Below are 23,524 nucleotides of genomic sequence, written 5' to 3'. Positions count from 1 at the left end.
TTTTCCCCCAACTTGTTTGGTTGCCACTACGCTCTTCCATTTCCAGTACAGGGTTCTAGTCCAGCTCACTTCAATCTGAGTTCTCCTTAATGAAGTCACAAGCCATTCTTTTGGTTCCCTGATTATTATTTTTTCCAGGAAGTGCTGTGTGCTCTAATTATAGTAGCTTTTAGAATCCTCAAGCATTCTGTCACACTGATGGATTCTAATAGTTCCTCCTGTTGCACCTTGTAAGAATTAACTTTCCAAAATCCGCTTTCTTGAAATGTAATACCTTTTATTCTGAACCTATTCCTTGCAATGTTAAAGTACTTTTGTGGTCATGATACTGTAGCCTGCTTCTCTAGTATTCTCATCTTTATCAGTAAGATGTAAATGAAGAATGACTTCTCTGCTTTTGGTTCATACTTTTTTTTTCTGCATAAAACAGAAATTCTAGTGATTCCTTGTCCTACCAATCTTGACTCAAATAATCTGCCACAAACATAGTATCTTGAGGCTTCAAGTACCTGGAAAACTGGTCCAAGAATCTTTCTTTCCTCCATGTCCTAATAGTCTGTAGCAGATGCCCACTATTTACTTTTTTGGCTTTTATTCTTGTATTCTTACCCTAAGAAATTAACCACTATCTTCTTCACTGTCAAACTCTCATTGGCAGTGTGCAGTATCAGTTACACTATTGCTTCTGATGATAAATAATATGGCAATATTTCTACATTTGGTGCACAGTTGCTAACTTCCAGTCACTGCTGAGAAAATAATGCTGAATAAATCAAATATTACATGTACATGGAATATTTGTACAGATCTGAATTTTTAAATGGACTGCAACTGGCCATGTTCATTTTCCCCCTTTGTGTTTACTTTCCAGGAACACTTGAGTAACCTGGATCCTACTGTCAAAATTGGTCATGAAAAGCAGATCTCAAAGGTGCATATGCAAGTATGGTAGGGGCAGAAGCCAAACTTCAAATGTGCATGTACACCCTCCTCCTGTATGGGAACAGAAAACAAGGGTCATAGTGGAGTTAGGCACCAAATGCTTTGAGACTCTGGGTTGCTGTGACTTATCTGACTAGGCACAGCTATGTAATGCAGTTTGATCCTGGAATAGCTGTGACTAGTCCATAGAGGTAAAAAAACTGAAAATATACTTGAATAACACACTGAGGGAAGCATGAGCTGCTTGCTTTCCCCATACAACAATCAAATACACTTAATCACACAATCAAGCTCATGTCAAATTGTCTGCAACAGCCTGTTTACTGCTGGCAAGTGGGCATATCAGTATACACCTTGAGCCACTAAAAGCATAGCTACTAGTAGGACCTAGTGACAATAATCCCATTTCTGTCACTTCCTTCTCCCATCATGCTCTTTTTTTTTTTTTTTTTTTTAATACATGTGAGCAGACATGGGCATGAAGGCGAGAAGTTGGCAATAACTGGTATGGGGGATGAGTGTAGGGGTTGCATGTTATGTATATCTAAGGTCTTCAGGGCATACTGGAGGGTGTTCCCCATCTAACATGGTAGCTCATCTTAATGGGGAGTGATGGGAATGACAGCATAGTTTAGGATGCAGAATCCATTCTAGTCTGCTCGAACTGTGTGTGTGTGGTGGTGGTAGTGTTGTTTTGTTTTTGTTTGTTTTAAATCTTAACTTTCATGATAAAACCAGCTATGTACTTCTCACTATGCATGAGGAATTAATAACCAGACTAGCATGGTCATGCAGTAGTGTGATTCTTAAAATGCCAATGCATTTATTAATCCTTATACCAGTGACAAGACTCCAACTTTCCTGCTTCAGACAATCTCTCTCCCCTCTTCTTGGCATGTCCCTGATTTCCTCCCTTTTAGCCACATACAAATTTGACAACTCTTCTATCGCTTATCAAGCCATCCTAGATTTCCTTCAGGGCAGATGCTATCTGCACCTGATGAGGATGCATTTTTTGTGGGTTCACAACTGAACCTGGAGGTGACTTCATTCATGTCCCTGAATGGACTCCAGTCTGTTATGATTGCATCCAGTCACTTCATTATCCCATGGGTTTTTTTTTTTTTTTAATGTCTGGATTACAGACACCCTGGCTCTGGGAAATGACAGATCATGGTTCCTAGTTGTGGGTCTCAAGCATGCTCCCATCTCTCTCACTTCTTTGGCAGTGGGATACTGCCCCTCTTTCCCCCAGTTTTGGTGCCTAGACCCTGACCTCTGCTGTCCTAACCCCACACACCCCCTACAAACACTTATTTAGACATGTTCTTTCCCCACCTGGCTATGGAAGCACTGGCTTTTTAGTTACCCACCATTTGGGGACAATGTGGCAGTAAAGCAAGGAAAAGACAACTTAGCAAATTCTTACTCACTTTAACTCTTTTCTGTACTCTTGAAAGTGCCAACTCCTGAATGCAATCCCCTTAGTCTGATATCACATCCCTGGGTTTGGTCACATCCTTGGGGGATGCACAGTCCCTCCATTCTCTTCAGACTGGTCTTCTGTTTCTGACAATGAAATAGATCCCTTATCTTAGGATATTTCTGACAAGTTTCTTGTCTCTATGCTTCCACTGGGCATTCTCCCCTTCCCCCCCCCCGCCCCATGCTATCTGTAGACTTCTAGACAGAGACATTCAAATTCAATAACTGCTGGTAGCAAACCCATTTTCACTGGTGTAGAATCATGTGGTGGTGGTTCTTGATTGCTCCATCACAGCTTCTTAGGGCTGGTCTACACTTACCCCCCAAATCGAAGTAAGGTACGCAAATTCAGCTACGTGAATAACGTAGCTGAATTCGACATACCTTACTTCGACCTTACCGCGGTTCAGACGCGGTCCACACGCGGCAGGCAGGCTCCCCGTCGACTTCGCGGTACTCCTCTCGCTGAGCTGGAGTACCGCAGTCGACGGGGATCACTTCCTGGTTCGATTTATCGCGTCCAGACCAGACGCGATAAATCGAACTCGGAACTTCGATCCGCAGCCGTCGAACTACCGGGTAAGTGTAGACTAGCCCTTAGACAGTTTTTCCAGTAGGTGTCTTAGCTCCTAATATAAAATAAATGCTCAGAGGCCCTGGAGGTTGAAATATAACAAGCCATTCACAGAGCCAAAATGGAGTTCATAAATTGGCATATTCTCCCCTTCCCCCCTTCTAATCTGTCAGTTTCTATCTTGTAACAAAAAACCCACCTTGTTTTGTGTGGGAAGGTGCAGGAGGGCGGAATAGAGAAAGCATTGGAACCTCTGAGTGTCCAAATTCAACATAATGTTCTGGATCGGTGATGTTGGCTTGGACCCTTATGCTGGTTTATATGTGTCCCAAGAGTACAGGTATAGCCAATTGTCTTCATAGTGGCTCCATACCTGATATAGGCTGAATAACTAATGAACAGCTGCTAAGTATATCATTAGGACTTGATACAACCTTCATTTCAGCCAGGGTTGTGATGGTAGGCTGCAGAATAGGGTTACAGTGAGACAAAAATGCTGGTGTGTGTGTGTGTGTGTGTGTGTGTGTGTGTAGTACCCATCTTTCATAATCCCTCATCTAGGGAAGAGAAATTTAAATGGCCCGACCTTCTAATCTATGCACGATGAATCTGAAGGTAGAATCATGTGGCCCAGCCCCCAGGTTATTTTGTGGAAGTTGGCACACTGCATGAGCTGCTCCTGCTAGGGCACAACCTACACAGGAATTGCATATTTAAAACTCAGACTGATCCAAAATCCCCTGAAATCAATGGGACTCTCTCATTTAACATAGGGCACGCTTCACCTTCCATTAAAGTTATCACTTTTTTCCTTAACTAGAAAGTGTTCATTTAATCAAGTATCTCTGTAGAACACTACACTTCAGTCAGGTTCTATCTTAGCTTTCTCTCTTCCAAAAACTAAATTCTTAACTCTTGAAAAAGATCTTCAAGCCTCAATATTACTGTGATGCAGTTCCTTACTTTGATATTTATATAATATCTTTGCATATATAATTTTGGAATTCTAAATGGATATGAATTCCTCATACCATAAGGAATGTAAGATTGTACATATAGTATGCCACTGTAAAGAGAACTTTTCCTTGGATTTCAAGAGTCTTGAATTAGACTTGACCTTGTTATCCAAATTATTATGACATTTCTGTTCCTCAAATGAGTGCTTCCTCTAGAGTTGTGAACAGCAAGTAAATTTACTAGCCTATAAAGTGATTAAAGTGCCTCTAACTTGCATTTGATATATTATGTGGTGGAAGATGTGTTTTTGGTTGTTTTTTTTTACTGTTACACCACAAACTCAGGCATAGTGTTTAAGTGCAGTACTATTGCAGTTACTAAAAAACTTTAATCAGATTACTGTTACATTTGATACTATAAAAATGCCAGTAGATAAATATTAAGATTCAATTAGCTGCACAACAATTTGTTTGGAAATTAATACTGAACTAAGTCAGTGTTCTACTAATTTTTTTAAATTTTTGTATTTATAATTTACACTTTCATGCAAATATTAGTGTATGTAGTATACAAACTGGAAGTTGAAAATAAGGTGGTACATAAATTGATATGGCAATATTAAAGCTACAAGAAACAAAGTTCTTCATGTCTTATTACTTCTGCTACATCTACCCTACCATTGCCAATAAGACCTAATATTTTAAATATATAGCTCCTTGCATTTGGAACTAAACGATCAGTAAAAATCATATCTTGAAATATGCTGGAAACATGTATTTTCAAAATGCATGTCCTGGCCCTCCATACAAGCATGTGGTTGCTAATGTCAACATGCATTAGCAATGGAATTGTACTATACTTAGATGTGGTTCAACCACATCTATGCGCTGAGCCATTAAAGAGCATTTAAAAAAAGAGAAGAAATAAACTAGGTAAAAGGGAATATGTCTTGTTCAGCTAAAACATTCAAATATATCTATAATTAGTATAAAATTGTTCAAAATAGACTGCAGATTAATTATTAATATCTGGTAGAAAATGACCATACCATACAGAAAGTGTTACATGTTTTTATTCCTCATAAAGACTTCAAAACATTTTGATCATGCATCAAGAACTTGAATTTTATTAATTAACCAGGAAGATTTGTATTTCCCTCTTCCTAAAGGACTGCACCTATTTGACAGGGGAAAGTAAACTCTAATCTATCAAGCCAAACTCTTTTTTTTTTTTTTTTTTAATTAGTAATACTTTCCTAAAAGGTAACTACTAAGCAATTACAAACCTCAAACTCATGAGCCTTATGCCAATAGAAATTGGATTTATAGTGAATAAACACAGTTAAAGGAATAATATTTTTGAGGCATGAGTTTGTTTTTGTCTTTCAGCAAGACAGAGTGAAGTAAGAAATGCCCAGCTGCCTCAGCTGGAACCAACACAAAACTTCATCTGCTTTATTCAGTTCTCAAAATAGTGCACAGGTCCTCCTTTTTTCTTCCTTTTAAAAGTACAGTAGGCTGAATTTAGACTACACTGTAGCTCCCAAAAACACTCTTCCAATTTAGAGACCATTGGTGGATAAGAAATGTGACAGTTGCGGAGCTTTGGTGGTGATTTGTTTGGCAATACATTAGCCATAGCACATTTACCCCATCTTTAGGAACAAAGATGACAACTGCTATAGCGTGACTAACCCTTGTCTGTCTGCTGCTTTCAATCTCATGTCTGACATGAGTGGATCTCTCGTCTAATGCAAGGGAAGAGAATTTCTCATCTAAGGTGTTCACATTGCTGCTGTTGACCTCCTTGGAAAATTGTGATGATGGTCTACGTTTGCTTATTGCTACATTGCTGTGGGAGCCCATCACAGAATTTTGAATGTTGGTTACATATTTATGTACACATTTTAAATTACATTTTTAAAATTTTACTAATTCCATATTTATAATTTCACCATAGTCTTTAAGCTCCTGTTTTTTAGTGTACATAGTCACAAGTGTTTTTCTTGACTGGATAAAAATTCCAAATTGCATTTTATTTCTTGATCTAGTTTGGCTCTTTAAATTAAAAAATATAATGCTATTTTCTTGTTCAATGTTATCTTTGCTAGTGATAGCTCCTAAAATGCTGCTAAAATGCATATAGTGCCAACAACTGACAAGTGACATGCTCCTATGAGCCACAAGCAGAAAACAAGTGGGGTTTCCCTTGAATTTGTGGAAAACTTGTGAGCATCCTGTACCTTCTCCCCATCCCCGAGGAGTGCTTTATTCTTCCTGCAGCCATCACTACATACAGTATAATAGAAAACAGAAACACAATTAATACACAAGATAAATCTTCTAATATGAAAAAATACCTGATTTTAAAAAAATACAGGTGCAATCATGATGTCAACACCCCCCCCCACCCCAAAAAAAACCTTCAGGGGCTTTCTTTCTTTTACACTCTTATTATGGAAGAGAAAATTTAATTGCAAACAAACTTTAGTCTTTAAAAAAGTTAAACTTATGCAAAAGAAGGGAGTCATAGTATACAAGGTGATAGTATTAATTGTGTAGTATACAATCACATTATTGTGATTTGCAGGATTACTTAAGTGATTAAATAGAGGTTTTTACCTACTTCTGAACTGCAAATTGTAGCCCATACTTTGTAGCTCTGTTTAAACAAATTATCTGTATTCCAAACCAGACTTAACACACAAGGAAAGAAGAGAATAGAAGGTTCCTACTTTTTGTTAAAATACATATCAGTACATTTCTCCTTTTTCAGCTACATTATGGGTGAATATAGTCTGCTAGTGGGGGCATAGTGAAATATTGGTTTTTAATAAAAAAAACAGTAATTGTGCTATTGAATTCTGTCATCCTAAACTCTGGCCTTACAACTGTCATAGGCTTCTCTCATTAACATTTATCAAGTTCATCATAAACTTCAGATGGATGCTTGGACAGAGTAGACAATAACTGAAATAAAAAGCGGGGCTCAATGGCTACCTAGGTTCATGCACATGCATAACTACTTTTATGAGTAGTGTTGTGGGTCAACTGACATCTGGAAAATTACTCCTGCATGTCTTTGCAGGATCATGATCACAACCCTGAACTCTAAAATAAATGTGTATAAAGTTGGGCATGTTCTTAAGCACCTTACTGAGTCAGGGCCTTAAGGCACGGCCACCTCTTCAGACTTTATTTTTCACTGAGAAAATAAAATTAGAATATATTTAACATCTTAAAATAAACAAAATCAAACTTCTAAAATTCCAGCTGTAAGTGAAATATTAATGTCATTCTCATTAGCTTTAGTGTTCATTTTTAAATACACAAGTTTTTCTGTGTTTGAAAGGTGTGACTGGGTCATGAAGGCAAAGGGTAACACCTTACCCCTATTAACTGCTTGTAACCCTTGCATGCAGTATATGGGGTATTAGCATCCCTATTTCATAGATGTGGAAAATGAGGCACAGAGGTTAAAGCAAAAATGTTCAGACTTGTGTGTGTATAAATTTAAGCATCCAACTTTAGGTACCTACATAAATGGCCTGATTGTGCAAGTATGGCCCTTCTAAAGCTCCTGTTGAAGTTCATGGTAGCTATGGGTGCTCAATACCTCAGGAGTTAGGGAGCCAAAATTGATCCTTGTGACTCAGCAGAGGCTAACATCGATCTTAACTAGCCAAAGCCCAAATGTGGAATGCAGGAAACTTAAGCTGTGAAATTCTTTTGTTTATTGTAAATAACTCTGTACTTTCAGTTACATAATTCTTCAATGCTGACATAAATAACTTTCAATCATAAATTTGCAACCCTCACTTTAGTATATCTCATTGGTAACTCTGGATCTAAAATGAGTGACTGCCCTCAAGACGGGGGACATCTGAGCAATGTGGTTGTCAAAGTCTCTGAGCTGGGATTAGTCCTTTGTGCACTCAGTCCTTGCTCAGACCATGCTGGTTCTCATACACTTGAGCTTCCTCTTGCAGCCAACGGTTGGATGCTTAGCAGAGATGGTTCAACAGCAGGCAGCTTGTGCTGGTTTTAGCACCACCTGTGCGTTGGGCTAGAGCTTCCCTCTACAACTGTGAGATGATGCTGGGGTCGTCCCCCCCCCCAAGAAAAATCAAGCAGCTAGGGCTATGGGTTTTCAGGACCCCAGAGGCCAACTCTGGGGTGTAACTATGAAGGAGGGAATTGTAGGAAAAAACCTGTAACAGGCTTTCACCCCAATTACTGGTTTGAGCACGAGTGCTGAAACAATTTGCATAATGGGGGTGCTCAGCGACATTGAACAAACTTCAAGCGCGGGGATGTCAGCACCCCTAGTTCCACAAGCTCTCTTTGAGTGGTTTCCAGGCTATGTGGGCACAAGGCTGGGGGTGGAAAGAGAGGGCTTCGTGGGAGGGAGCTGATATTCGCCCTAGGGAGGGCGAAGGCCGGCTCCGGCACCTGAAGCTAATCAGCGCACAGCTGCGGGGAGAAAGCCAGCCGGGCTGTGTGTCAGGCTGGCCCGGAATCAGCCCCGGGCTAACTTTCATCACTTCAGCGCAGTCAGAGCGGAGCCGGATTTCACTCGCCCACTGGCGCCGCGGAGGTGTCCCCCGGCCGGGCTTTAACAAGGGTAGGGCTAGTCCCCGTGGGCGCTCGGGGCAGCACCAGCCCTATGGCCGCGGGCCAGCGCGAGCCCGTCACGGCCCTTCCAGCCAGGGCAGAAGGTGGCTCCCGCCGTGCGTCACTGCACAGAGCCCTGGCCGTGGCAGCAGCCGCTCCTGCCCTCCATTCTCAGGCAGCAGCAGCAGTAACAAGCGCTTCTCTCCGCCTGACGGCTGCGGCGTGGCCCTGCCCGCTGGCCGGGCCTGCTCCGCTCGCCTCCCCCCCGCCCCGCTAGGTGTCTGGGCGAAGGCGCGGCGCGGCCAGCCAGAGCAGAGCGACTCCAAGTCCTTGCGGCGCTCGCTCCTCCTGCCGCCGCCGCGGGGAAGGCGGGGGTGGGCTCCAGCGCTTCAGACTGCTGCTGTCAGAGCCGAGAGACACGCTCCGCCTGGGGAGAAGGGAGGGAGCTATACTCCTCCCCCCACCGCCACCCTGGCCTGCCTCCTTCCCTCCTTCCTTCCTCCCTCCCTCTCCTCCAGCAGCTCCACAAACCAGGAACCAGAGCCAGCTGCAGCCTCCTGTGCGTGAGAAAAACACGGGGAAGCCAAACGGGGAGTGCGGAGCAGCGCCAGGAGAAGGAAGGTGAAGGAGGACGGACGCAGGAGGGGAAGCACAGAGGGATTGTCAACATAAAAGGGAGGAAAAAGTTTACCCCCGTGTTACTCTCGCCTCCCTCTTCCTGGGTGGCGTCGCTGGGAGTTTTACCTGGAATGACAAGTTTTTTCAGGGTGGCTCTTTCTCCGACTCCCCCCTCCAGCAGCGGATGAGGGTGTGACACAAGGGGGGAACCCGCCCCGCCACCTAACCCTCTATGGTGGGAGCTGTCACCAAGAGCAGAGAGGAGCTGATCCGGGTGGACTTCACTGTTTCCAGCTCCACTGTTACAGTGCTGCAGCCACCCGTGGGGCTGGAGTCAGAGAGGAACTGCTGCCGCTGGGGTTTGTGTGTGAGAGTGTTACAGCCCCCTTCTTCCAGGATATAACTAAAACCACCTCGAGCATTTTCAGTCGCATCTTCATCATTCGTTTCCTCCTAATTCTTGCTATTGCTGCTTGTTGGATGGCTTGTTGGCAGTAGCTGGGGGTCTTGCCTCCTCCAGCCGCCCCACCATGTCCTAGAAAAGGTGAGTGCAGTCAAATCACTTTGCACAGAGTCCTGCGGGAAAGGGCGGGTAGAGAGCGTTTCTTTATGGGGAAAGCAATAAAGCAAAAAAGCCAGGATCAGATATGTTAGTTTGGAGGGCAATGTGTTGAGAGGGGGGAACTAATAACTGTGTCTACAGAGATTTTCAACAGAAAGATTGTGTGTCCAGGTCAAGATCGATCCTATTAAAATCAGCTAAAACTTAAGCTAAAAAAAACCCCCCCCATGTCTATTGCTTAAATAATAGCTCATTAGCAGCCGTGTCTCTGGGTAGCTCTGCTGGGTCTGGGAGCCTGGCTCATTCCTCGGCCCACGTCTACTGCTGGGTCTGGAAGTGGAGATCAATTTTTGGCAGAATATTAAAACATGGAAGGCACGTGACTTTTAAAAAAATAATCCTAAAGTAAATACATTTTTTATCAGACGGGCGCAGTAACGTAATCCCCAGCTTTCTAAAATATAAATTCCACGGAATATTTAAATATATTTCTCTACTCTTAAACCGCTTTCATTGTACGAGTCTTCTGCAGGTTTCCCCTTTTCCCAGGGTACCTCTAATTTTATGGGATTTGCTCGGGGCGTGAGGGAGTTTATTCTTGTCTGGGAATTAAATGGAGAGAAATAGGATCAAGGGTTGGATGGGAGGAGTGTCTGTGTCAGGTTTTAGCTGGCGAGAAAGAGAAGGTCTCTACACCATTGCTGCTGGTGTCAAAATCTGGAGAAGGGGAAACATACATTTTCATTGATTGATGCTTAGGAGTGCCCGTCATTATTGCTGATTTTGAAGCCCAGGGTTAAAGGATGTTGGCATAGAACTATGAGGAATGTATCATTTTAAAGTTTACATGGTGTTCTTTTCTTTTAAAAATATTTATAAACTTTGGAAACAAGCAAACAAGGAGGGTGAAATTAAATGCTTCAGGCTCCAGACAGCGTCTCGAGTTTTAAAATAGTTTTATTGCCCCCATTTATCATTTACCCTCACTGGAAAAGAGAGAAAATCTGCGCGCAGCATTTACAAAGACTACACTAGGCGCAATAAAATGAAACCCAGAGGCAAGCAAAGGACAAGTCCTTGAACCTTAGTGAGTTTCTCTGTTTTAAATCATTACCGCATCGATAACATGCATATTCATGCATTGTTTAAACACGGAAATTGAAATGGAAACGTGATAGTCTTGCTGCACGGGTAAGAGACGATGATTATAAGCACAGAAAGGAAAAGGCTGCGTCCTTCCAAATTTGCTCCCGGCCAGCCAAACTGCTCACCTTGGCGCAGGTGGAGTTAACTTTGTCTCCAGGAGACTGCGGTGGGCGGGGACAAAGGCTCCCTTTTTATAGACCCTAGTTTCTAGCTCTACCTGAGGAGAGGAACCACCCCCACTCCCAAGCCTGCCGTCAGTCAAAGGGGTGGGGAATGAAATGGACAAAAACGCCAGCGGGGAGGGCACGCTCTCTATCACAGCCCTGCCAAGACTCCGTTTGGAGGGGGCCTCCCTTCTTCTGGATTCATTTCAAGGCACTTTTCAAAAGTATTTCCCTCGTTTATAATGAGGTGGTTTTTAACTCCTCCAGTCGATAACAGCGGGCCACTGTCCTGACTCCACTCCGGCTGGGGAACTGGGCTAGAGGGGATGTTTAGAGGGCTGCACGTTGCATTGGGAGAGGTAGCTCTGTCCCAGGTTCTGCGCTCTCTCAACGAGCTTCTGTGGCTTTAAGGAGAGATACATTTTCCAGCCTGTGTCGCAGCAACTTTGTATCAGTCATGTCGCCCGCCCGTTGACTGAAACGGCTTTCGTCCAATGAGAAACCCTCCTGAGCCCAATAGCGCGTCTCTTCTCTTTCCCTCCGCCAGTGGAGGCAACCGAAGGGCGGGATATTAACTTGAACTTTATCTGAGCATGTGACATGTTTTTAAAAGGACTTGGCACCTTTTTTTTTTTCTTCGTCTGCCCTGCTCAGTGTCATTGGGCGACGTAGCGAACTTCAGGTTAAGAGGGAAGCCAGCGGATTTACCTGCTGGCGAATAATTATTTCTTGTTCTAATGTGAAACCATCAGCATTTTCTGGCCTGGATGTTGGATTTAGGTGGGTTACACTTTAATGGAAATGCGGACTGTAGCAACAGGTAGAGACAGACAGCGCAGGTGTCCAGGGGAAGCACTGGCAGTTCTTGTCCTCTTATGGCTCAGTGTCGTTGTATCCACTTTGCAAAGGAGGTAGGGCTTTGCGCGTTGTTTTGTTTTTGCAAGGGGAGATGGGTCTTCAGATGTCCCTTTTTATTGCCGGAGATGCTGCATGTTTTTATTATTTTATTATTTTAGTCTAGGCTCTTTGTGTTTGGAATGCATATGGACATTTACAAGTGTCTTGTACCCAAGCTTTCCCACACCGAGAGATTCCCCCCCCCCCCAAAAGTTTTGTTTATTGCATTTTAAAAAGAAAATCCACAGATCAGATTTGTAATTGTTTGTTGTTAGGAATAGGTCAGTTAGTTTCAACAACTTCCAATATAAAATCAGCTGTCTTAAATCTAGGTAGAAGTCAAACTGAGTACGTGCAGTGATCTGTTTAATGTTCATCAATCTGTAATAAGTGGTTTCATATATATTTGCTAGCTATGTTTCATGGTTATTTGGTTTCAGTGACAAACATCCTCAATGTTTCCTTGATTTCTCTGGCATCATTTTGTTTTGTACTGTTAGTCAAAGAGGACTATTCCTTATGTTCCATTCTTGGCTTTTTATTCATCTGTACTGTACAGATCCATTTGTGTATTGTAGTTTAATCATTTTCATACTGTAAATTAGAATTGTATGTCTCTCAAATTTAGCTAACTGTGCCTATATTTTATAATCCAGTACAGAATATCTAATTTTCCCATGAAAATATAAAGCTAAACTGTTTAGTGGGGGGGGGGGCAGGATGTGAGAAAAAGAGCACATTAAAACATAAAGAAAGATACTTATAACTTTCCATACTCCATTTGCTATCTTGGTAATTATTCATATTTGTATAATAAAGCTTTCTCTAGCTGTGTGATCCTATTCTGAAGTCTTAATTCTGAGTTTATGCCATCACAGAATGTTGTCTTGAAAATAATTAAGAAATCATAAATTACGCATTCTATCACTGTAGGATAAGTGAGAGGAGGCGATGGGTATTGAGGGAGAAAATTCTAAATTCAGCAAAGATATCTTTGATAATTAACATACAAGGCAAAGCAAATAAGAATTAGATGAAAGACAAATGGTTATCTGTTTAATATGACATAGTTCTGTTTTTTCTTAGCAATAGTACATTTTTAATCCTGAATGCAAATAGGGAAATAAATTCAATCCATGTTTTCAAACTATTGTAATTCTATATAAAAAAATAAATAACTCGAAGAAATAAAAAATAGAAAAATTATAAGTAGAGCTTTTAAAACAATTCAGCAACTAGGAATATGCCACACTCCCACCCCGCATGCACGCACACACAAAATCCCATGTAATGCTCTGTCTTAGGACAAATGGAGAAATAAATATTTCCACTATTTTTTTCCTCTTCAAGGGGCATATACTACCCTTGTTTTGCATGTGGGACACCCTTTACCATTAATGGGAATTCTGCGCAAAAAAAAAAAAAAGAATGTGAGCCATTTTCTGCTCTGTTACCCTGTGCAATGCTGCTGAAGTAACTGTGATTGCCTGGGAGTCATTGACAGAAGAATATGGTCCCATGTCCTTAACTTTGCATTTAAGATTTGCAGCTGTCAGACTTTGATTAGTCCAGTCCTTCTATCTGCTTTCATTTGTAAATGGTACTTCACTGACTTGGGACAGTCAGGTCTGAGGATAAAACTTGGATCTCCTGAGTAGTATTACATCTAGGTCATCAAAGTGGCACACCGATGAATGATATTTAAAGAAAACTCAAATAACAACAACAAAAAAGAAATATGCCCTATTTCCAAGTTAGTCACTGATTTAGATATTAGAATAAAAAAAACTGGATTTAGTTCTGATTTTCTTATATTTAGGTGATCTTCCCAGTACAGAGATTGCAGGTACCATATAATTTCATTTTTATTTGACCGTTGCTGAGAAATCGGTTTTATGCCTGATTGTCTGGAGACTTGGACTGCAAAGACTGCATCTGTTGAATGTTCGGTGGTGAAACACTTAGGTCACAAATGTTAATGTTCAAGTACATTTTTGAGGTTGGGGGAACAAGTTTGTTCATAATATAAATATTTATTAAATGGCAAATGCATAAGTATAATGTCCAACATAAATACAGTCCCTCCTTCCATTGTCTAGCAGTTGTGAATTAGACTCCGGGCTAAAACTTCTTAGAGATTTGTAAAAATAAATGTCTGTACAGTACATGGGGTATAGATCCGATGTGCATACACGAAAGTCAATGGATTCTTTTATCAATTTTTGTTTTAAAAATACCAAACAAGCAAACCAAAACCTGATCCCATCATCAATTCGAAATAGACTTCTTAGCATTAGTACCCACTGCAACACTTATTGGTGGCAATAATCAGCACTACCAAGGAACCTGTTTGTCACGTGTTTTTATTTATAATTTTAGACCTAGCTTATATCAGGCTATATATAAATCTTTCCAGGCTTTTTATCCCTTCTAAAATGTATCTTCCAAAGAATGGACCTCTTACTATAGCTGCTGAATCAGGGAATTTACCACTTAGACTGCTATAGGCTTTGATTTGTTAAACTTTTCAAGCTTATGTGCCTAATGCTTAGGCACTAAAGATGAAATTTACCCCTGTGCAGTGGTGTGTATGCACCACTTAAGTTCTATGGCTTAAATGGACATAGTGGTGCACAAGTCTTCTGCTGGGCCTCTGCACAGGATTGAAATTCACTCTAAATCCATATTTATGCCTCTAAATGAGTGTTCTCATTTTTAGAAATGCTGAATACTCCATGGCTTCATTTGGTCTCCGAGAGTATTGAGGGTGCTCAACATGTTTTAAATATTTCTTTAGGAGTCTAAATATTGGTTTATGTGTGTAACTTTAGGCATTTATGTTTGGAAAATTTTAACCTATATGAACACTGTTTGACGTGTAGGGCACTGGTTTATTGAAGACCATCAAAATTTTGGTTGTGCAAGGAGTTCAACTTGATACCAAACATAATGCTTTTATTGGTCAATAATTTCGTAAATTTTTGTGCAGCACTTGTGGCTAAGGCACAGCTGTCTACTTTTAATCTCATCCTTGACGGAACTGTCAGCAGTGATAGGTACACATAAGTTTCTACCTGTTCTATGACTTCACTGCAGCTGCATTTCAACACTTTATGTATCGTGTCTTTTCCAAGATGCATGTTGTCGTCTTGGCATTTATTAGATATCCAAGCGGACTACATCAATTTTCCTAGGTAGCAAGGAGTCTAACCATTAATTCAAATTTGTGCCAGTTTTATGATGTCATCTGCATAAACTAAGGAGCTTAACTCAAGATCACCCAATGTCATGGTCTCCAACTTGTCTACCATTCTTAATGTCCAGTTTAAGAACATGATGAAAAGCGATCGTGATTCCATGCTCCCTTGTCTTACACCAAACTTTGACTTGAACCAGTTGCTTGCTTTTCCAATGATTCTTATGGCACTGCAGGAGTCCTTATACATAGCTTTTATAATTGTAATTATCTTATCTGAAACTTTATATGATTTTGCTACTTTCCATAATGTTTCCTTCCAAACAGTATTACTCTCTGGTCTGGAAGCAGCTGATTTAATTAAGTAGACATCTGAAGGCTGGAGGCAGTACAGATGAGAGTTCTTCCAAAGGTGGCAGGTGTAAAGTCCAATGATTTTAAGACCAATAAAGAAATTAGGAGAGGAGGATGTGAAATTGGGTTATCAGATTGGCTGCCATTTGAAAAAGATTACATTGGTGGGGACGTTGCAGAAGACAAACACATAAGATGCCAAAGAAAATAATACAAACACCACCACAGTCAGTCCAACCTAAAAGCTGACCACTGACTAGATGGTGGGATATTGTATGCAGGGACATGACAAGGCAGGCCTTAATGGAGGAACAAGCTATGGATAGGAATCCGTGGTGATGCCGTACTGCTCCCTGTGTCTTGTGTCTGCAAAGATGCTTTTGGCTGAAAAAAAGAAGAAATTCAGGATCAGGACTTATATATAAAGCAAAAAGCATAAATCCTGCTTTCAAATTCTTGTGTTTAGGTTGAGTACAAACTTTTTTAAAAAAATTGGGGAGAAAAAGGTGTTATGGTTTTAAATAGATTAGACATTAACATTGAATACTGAGCACTCAATATATTGGTCAAACTAAAAAAAAAAAAAAACCCTTTTGTATACTGTAAGGTTTACAAGTATTTACGTTTCATTTTGTGCATAACTTTTAAAATCACTAAAATAGTCATTGAACTAACATTTAATTCAATAAAGTCTTTATTTGTTGGTTTTTTTTCAAAATAATGGACTAGATAGTACGTTTTATGCACAGCAGTGAGTAAGCAGCTGTGGTAGGTGAGGAGGATTTTGCTTACAGCCTTTTTCAGGGTACAGCTCATTTTCTACCTGGGTTGGCTGGCATAGAGGGGAGTGTGGAATCATGGGTCCATTCACTGCCTGTCCCTCTCCTCCCACTTTATTCATTTGTTCTCTGGAGGAAGCATCAGCTGTGCAGGCTTTGTGCTTCCCTCAGCTCCCAGAGGTAAGGTTTAATAGCCCTCTAAAGTAGTTGCATAGGCGGGAGGTGATCTGTACACCCTCCTATTTGTCTGCATGGCTATGTTATGGCTAATCAAAATCTATGGTTATTGTTTTAAAACAGCATTTATTATACTAGATTTTATATATAGAAAATAATATCACATGATAAAAGTATTTTACATTTATTAACCTCTCTGAATTGTAATATGGAATCATAAAAAGCCTATAATTTATTAATTTTACTTTTTTTTGTATTTTTTCCTAGTTATGGAGACAAAAGGATACTACAGTTACCCAGAAGGCTTAAACATGGAGAAACGGTGGGGTCAAGTTTCTCAGTCTGTGGAGTATTCTTCTTCAGGTGCTGGAGAGCGGACTGATGAGAATAATTATATGGAGATTGTAAACGTAAGCTGTATATCTGGTGCTTTTCCAAACAGCAGTGCTCAAGGAAACAGCAAAGAAAAACCTGAACTACTCCCTAGCCTGCAGCAAGATAATAATCAGCCTGGTATTTTAAACTCTGACATAAAGAGTGAGTCAGACTCAAAGGAACTTTCAGCAACTGTTGCTGAATCTATGGGTTTATACATGGATTCCATACGAGATGCTGATTATACCTACGATCAGCAAAATCAACAAGGGAGCATAAGTCCTGGGAAGACTTATCAAAATGTTGAGCAGCTGGTAAAGTTCTATAAGGAAAATGGCCATTGTGCCTCTCCCTTAAACAGTGCAAATAGGCCCTTGAGATCTTTGATATCAGACTCTGGAAGTTCTATGAATGGTGGTCTCATGCGCACTATTGTCAAAAGCCCTATAATGTGTCCTGAGAGAACTCCTTCTGGCAGTAGTCCTCAGAACATGACTCCTTCAGTTTGTAGCCCAGCTGGCATTAACTGTGTATCCTCAACTACTTCTACTAATTTTGTAAATTTTCCAGCGCACAGCCCAGTCAGCCAGGGAACTCCTTTGTCATGCTCACCTAACATTGAAAACCGGAGCTCTAGATTGCACAGTCCTGCACACGTTAGTAATGTGGGATCTCCTCTTTCTAGTCCTATAAGTAGCATGAAATCACCAATATCAAGCCCTCCTAGTCACTGCAGTGTGAAATCTCCAGTCTCAAGTCCTAATAATATCACTGTGAGATCCTCTGTGTCCAGTCCTGCAAATATGAACTCAAGGTGCTCTATTGCAAGCCCTTCCAATACAAATAATAGGTCCAGTCTTTCTAGTCCAGCTGTTAGCACTGTGGGATCTTCTATCTGTAGCCCAGTAAACAATGCCCTAGGCTTCCCTGCTTCTGGAGCACCTGCTGGACCTAGCACAGGCCAAGATACTATTCCTAGTCCAGAAACAAAAGACAAAGGTGCTCAAGAAATCACATTTCCTAAAATGGAGGAAATGGAGAATGCCATCTCAAACAATTGTGTAGCTGGTCAGATGAATCTTGTTCAGTTTATAAAGCCTGACCCAGATGGAGCATTTGGTAGCTCATGTATTGGAGAAAACAGTAAAATCAACTCTGATTCCCCATTTTCAGTACCAGTAAAACAGGAATCAGCTAAACATTCCTGTTCTGGTGCCTCTTTTAAAGGGAATCAAGCAGTAAATCCATTTCCATTTATGGATGGTTCATATTTTTCTTTTATGGACGACAAAGACTATTATTCTCTTTCTGGGATTTTAGGACCACCTGTTTCATCATTTGATGGCAATTGTGAAGGTAGTGGGTTTCCAAATCCAGGCCTACCTGTGGGTATTAAACAGGAGCCTGATGATCGCAGCTATTATCAAGAGAACAGTATGCCATCGTCTGCCATTGTTGGTGTGAATTCAGGTGGACAATCATTTCACTACAGGATTGGAGCTCAAGGCACAATATCTTTATCACGACCTGTTGCTAGAGAGCAGACTTTTCAGCATGTGAGCTCATTTCCTCCAGTCAGTACACTAGTTGAGACATGGAAATCACATACTGACTTAGCGTCCAGAAGACATGATGGGTATCCAGTTTTAGAATACATTCCAGAAAATGTGTCAAGGTGAGCAAACTGAAATCCTGTTTGTTTGTTTTTTCATACTACACAATGTCTAAATAAGTATGACTGGTTTTTTTTGTTTTGGTTTGGGTTTTTTTGCACAATTTAGGCTTGATATTTTCTTTTTAATTTCTAAAGCTGCATACATATTTCTTGGTGTATTTCAATGATTTATTAGTCAGTTTCTCCATTAATTTTGCTAGCTTTTTGATTCTGGTTTTAATAAAAACAACCTGCATGTTTCATATTCAAAATTTAAATACAGAATATATTATAATTAGATGTGATAGTGCTACTTTTTGATCTTCTTCCACGATAAGTATTTGTTTTTAATAGTGGAGCTTGTTGTCATTACTTTCATGTGCCATATACTGGCTATTCTTTCTTAGTTGTTGCTTTAATGCTTTGTACTGTTGGTGATGTTCAGAAGGAAATAAACAAAATGGAAATGGTACATTAGGAACTTAAGTTTCTAAGTTTTGTGTTATGAACGTGTATCCATCTTTAATTGACTAAATTTAAAAACTAAGCATGAGGGTCTGTGGCAAACGTTGTTTCTGAATCGTGATTGTATGAACATTGTGGTTTACACATACACCTCTACCCCGATATAACGCGACCAATATAACACGAATTCGGATAGAACGCGGGAAAGCAGTGCTCCGGGGGGGGCAGGGCTGCGCACTCCGGCGGATCAAAGCAAGTTCGATATAACGTGATTTCACTTGTAACGCAGTAAGATTTTTTTTGCCTCCCAAGGACAGCGTTATATCGGGGTAGAGGTGTACATAGAAATTTCTCTTAAACTGAGGAGGGCTTTAAAGACTTGACACATTTGAAACAACTACAATCTGATTTAATCTGATTCTGGTGAAGTGAAATATGCCAATATCATTTGAATTGTGTACTACTTTTCTGAATCCTAAATAGTCATGCTTTAATAACAAATGGAGTATCCATATACTGCAGATAGAACAGTGTGTGTATTTAGGGCAATAACATTTAGAATGGGGAAGGTATAAAAGAAGCCTGCAAGTAAGTGCAAATAATTGACTTTAGAATTGTTGATAGTATACATTTATCATAGTTCTGTAGTTACACCACAAATGAGTAGTAATAATACTTTGCACTAATATAACACGCTTCAACCTGGGATCTCAGTGAATCTTATAAAAATGGGTGGTATTGTGCCTATTTTACAAGTGGGGACACTGGGAATAGAGATTTGAAGGCCTTCTCTACAGAGGAAACAGTGAGACCTATAATTAAGCGCTGGTGCAGCTATACTGATGATAGTGATGGTGGAAGATGTACTGTAAACAGGGCTTAAGCATTTTCATTGTGTTATCTATTTAACCTTGCTCAGAGCACACCTGAGCCCTCTCTACTTTACTTTACAGCTTGCACTGCTGCTACTGCCAGGAGAGCTGCACTGGTGGACTCCTTTGGTGAATCACATGTCCAGCTTTTGACAGTGTAGATGCAGCCAGAACAATTTGCTGAAGATTGTGCAGAGTAATCAGTTGAAGAGTTGGGGACAGAACTTAAGTTTTCCCACCCCAGGTCCCTTGCTCTGATTAGTAGATTCACTACCTTTTGGGAATGCAACATTTATCTTTTCCTTTATGGGGGGGGGGGGGAGAATCACCGAAAAATATATTCTATTAATACTTTATTTTTCAGATTTTTTTAAAAAAATTGTATGTTCTAATTAATAAAACAAACTGAATATACTACTTGTGGCTGAAAGAAGGATGGAAATCTGTCTACATGAAGCCTATGGGGCAAAAGACAGAATTAAAGAAATACTAAAATGTTCTCCCCAAGCCAAATAAACATAAACACCAATCAGTCATTCTTCCTCCACTCTATCATTTTCCAAGCCATATTTCACGTTTGCTTTGGCTATTCCATAAAGCACATATTCTGCTGACATAAATTTTTTTTGGTATCTGTCTCAACTTGAAAAGTGTATATTCCACCCCTAATACAAAACTTGGGTATACTGCAATCTGGCATATTTAAGTTTAAACTATAGTATTCTGTATCCTAGAATAAAGTTCACTAGAGGATTAGTGAAATATTTAAAGGGAAAAAAATCACATTGAGGTCCTTGCTTCTGTAAGTAGTCCTAGTGACATCCATGAGAGTAATTGCATCACTAAGTGCTACTCATCATGAGTAAGGGTTGCAAATGCTCATATGTTATGACTTTTTTGTATGTTTCACTTTGTGACGTATACATTTTATTGTTATGAGCCTGTTCACCAACAATTAAATGCCTAAACTGCTCTGTAGGGACATATGAAATGTTAAATGACAATTTCTTACCAGTCTTGTAGAAACATCTTGTGATCTGCCTGTCACACTAGTCAAGGATCGATCTACCCACTTATTTGCCTCTATTTAGACCAATAGCTAAATAATCAGTGCCCTCAGACTGGAATCTAAACTTTTGATGCATGTTTGGTATGGGTGTTAGTGTTGTCCTTACTATGTATATGACCCAGATCCTGAAATTTTTATCATGTCCATATACTGCTGCATCTGTGCAGAGCCCCATTGAAGATGATGTGGGGCTTTGCCTGGGCATAACAGTCCACCCATCTGTTGTATATTTCAGAGTGGGAGCATATGTTATCTTTTTCACAGCATAACCCTATTGTGGTGTTAAAACAATACTACTACTACTACTATTAAGCTGTTTGGAATGGCTCTATAATTACAGGTGCAATCATGGTTCCATCATAAGCCTTATTTACAAATGCCCTTTCTATAATTTTGTTTCCCTTAAAAAATCTGACCTGAAAAAAATTTCTTCTTCGGATGGAGAAGATTTTATTCTGTGTATGAAATTTGAAAGAAATTGCAGTGGTCATTTTCACATTATAGATCAGTAAATTTCTTAGCTAATTTTGAAAGTAGAGTAAATTCTCTTGGATACCTTTTAAATTCAGAAATGGCGTGTATTTTTTACTTAAAATGTATTGTAGTTGTCTTAGTATTTGTTACTTAGGATTGTGTTGAAGGAAAAATTCAAAACATAAGAACTTTTGTTTATTTGCTAATGATTGGGTGCGTGTCGTGTTTATATAGTGTTTCATGGAGATAGGAATCTATTTGCCACAGAGAAACTAATCTCTCTTTAGTGCAGAAAGAGATCTGTTCAGAAGTCAAAAAGTACCGATAAGTGCAGAAAAAGTTTCATATAAGATGTCACACATTTTTAGGAACGGTTGTCTCAAAACACAATCTTAACTCTTTCTCAGTCCTGTACACCCTATTAATGTGGGGGGACACACCTCATGCTATTCCTTTTCAGCACGCACATAATGAACACTAAGATGCCCTCTAATTTACAGCTGCCTTACATGGTGGAGGCATAGGATGGCTGGGCATGGAGCAGAGTTAAATTTAGGTTTTGAGAATTAATCTTGAGACCGTTAATGAGAATGAATATTCTTTTCTTAAAATGATACCTATTAAACTGGGGCTTTCACAAGTCAATTGTTCTTGCTAACCAGATCTAATAAACATTATCCAGACATGACAGATTCTTGCCACCATGCTGATTATGCCCAGTACAAACCATCATCAGGAACATTCCCCTTTTCTCCTCATTTATTTTGTCATTGTTTTTCATAGTTGTTGCTCTTTTGATGTTTAGTCAATAAGGGTTTATTATTTGTAGAACTAGTACTTAATATGATGAGGAAAGACGTGGTTTTCCCATGCAAAAATACATTTTCTTTTGAATTTTATGCTAATATGTGTGTACAGCATGTCTTTTTTTTCTTTAAAAAAATTAGGTGCATAAAATGTTTGTGTGCATCACACATGTAAATATATTTTTTCAAAATGAATGGTATCTCTAAGAAATGTTAAAGTAAATAGCAACGTGGGTTTAAAACCAGTCAGGTATGTTTGGTTGTGTGACTTCATTGAGAGAAATGTGCACTTGGAATAAAAATAAGATATTTTTAAAAAATGATTGCTCATCTGAGGCAAAATGCAGTTCTAAGACTCATGATCATGCTAGCTATGTACTTTTCAAAATGGTTAAGGAACATGTCATGGTTGCTTGAAACAACAGTAAAACTGAAAAAGATAACCTTCTGCTTCAGATTTGATGAAAAAGCCTCGGCACCAATGTGCCTTTTCTCAGCAACTTACCAGAACACCTCACATATATATATACTCATTTTATTTTTTTCTTAGTCATCTTGGTGCATAAAAGCAACCACTGTTTCTATAGGTTTACCACTAACAGCTATTAAGAGTAATTTCGATAGTAATTAAAATTCACATATTTGGGCCAGTTCATCTCCTTGCACAGTAAAATCCTTTATGGCAATCCCCCAACACCATCCCACTGGAGGGATCTGCCTGTTGCATTCCCCTTCCCCCACCCCCCACCCCCCACCAAAAAAAAGACTAGTGGCTTGTTCCCTAACCCAGTGGATTTATGGCAGAATGGCTCTATGGTAGCTATACTACTAGGGACTCATGGTTGCTGTCTTCGAGGCACCCAAGTATAGCAGGGATTGGGAAGAGGATACCGCAGAAAAGATAATACAACCTTAGTGGGGCCAGAAAGGGACAATGTATATCTCTCCCCCAATGCCTGGCTCACCCCACTCCTCTCCCCAACCTGCCCAGTTTCCACTTCCTCCCCCAACATAGTTCCCAAGTGGAATGTGGTCACATCCCCTTCCTGTGCAAGAGTGGGAAGATCCATGCACAGATGGTTGAGGAAACAACCCTGGGGCATTGACTTAAAGTGTTACTTGTTCAGACAGGTGACAAAAGAAAGTACTCAGGTTTAACTTTTTATTTTCCAGTGATTTGAATGACATTTTTGACCAATGCCATTTCAGTTTGATAGGTTCCATTTTTAACTTTTTAGTTTTTTTTTCCTGACTATTGTGAGGAGTTTTGCACCACTCATCGAGGAGGCAACCTTTCTTGTCTTGTTTTTGTTATTTTAAAGTTTTGGGTTTTGGCCTTTATTCA

General features: G+C 40.1%; 1 protein-coding gene across 4 annotated transcripts in view; it reads left to right on the top strand.

The window, feature by feature from the left end:
- Positions 1–9,093: 9,093 nt before the first annotated feature.
- NR3C2 (nuclear receptor subfamily 3 group C member 2) overlaps positions 9,094–23,524 on the top strand; it is a 264,083-nt gene continuing 249,652 nt past the window's right edge. For 3 of the 4 annotated variants that reach the window (XM_024207563.2, XM_024207566.2, XM_024207567.2), the window contains exons 1-2: positions 9,094–9,733; positions 16,732–18,514. In XM_024207563.2, the coding sequence (XP_024063331.2) occupies positions 16,734–18,514 (1,781 nt within the window). In that variant the 5' untranslated portion in view covers positions 9,094–9,733; positions 16,732–16,733. Of the gene's footprint in view, positions 9,734–11,713; positions 11,973–16,731; positions 18,515–23,524 lie in introns of those variants that run through there. The other variant, XM_024207565.2, reaches the window with a different exon arrangement.

Source organism: Terrapene carolina, unplaced genomic scaffold (genome assembly GCF_002925995.2).
Source record: "Terrapene carolina triunguis isolate 2854851 unplaced genomic scaffold, T_m_triunguis-2.0 Scaffold66, whole genome shotgun sequence".
NCBI classification, from domain to species: Eukaryota; Metazoa; Chordata; order Testudines; family Emydidae; genus Terrapene; species Terrapene triunguis.
Note: the sequence above shows the minus strand (reverse complement) of the source record. Positions and strands in the feature narration are given on the sequence as shown.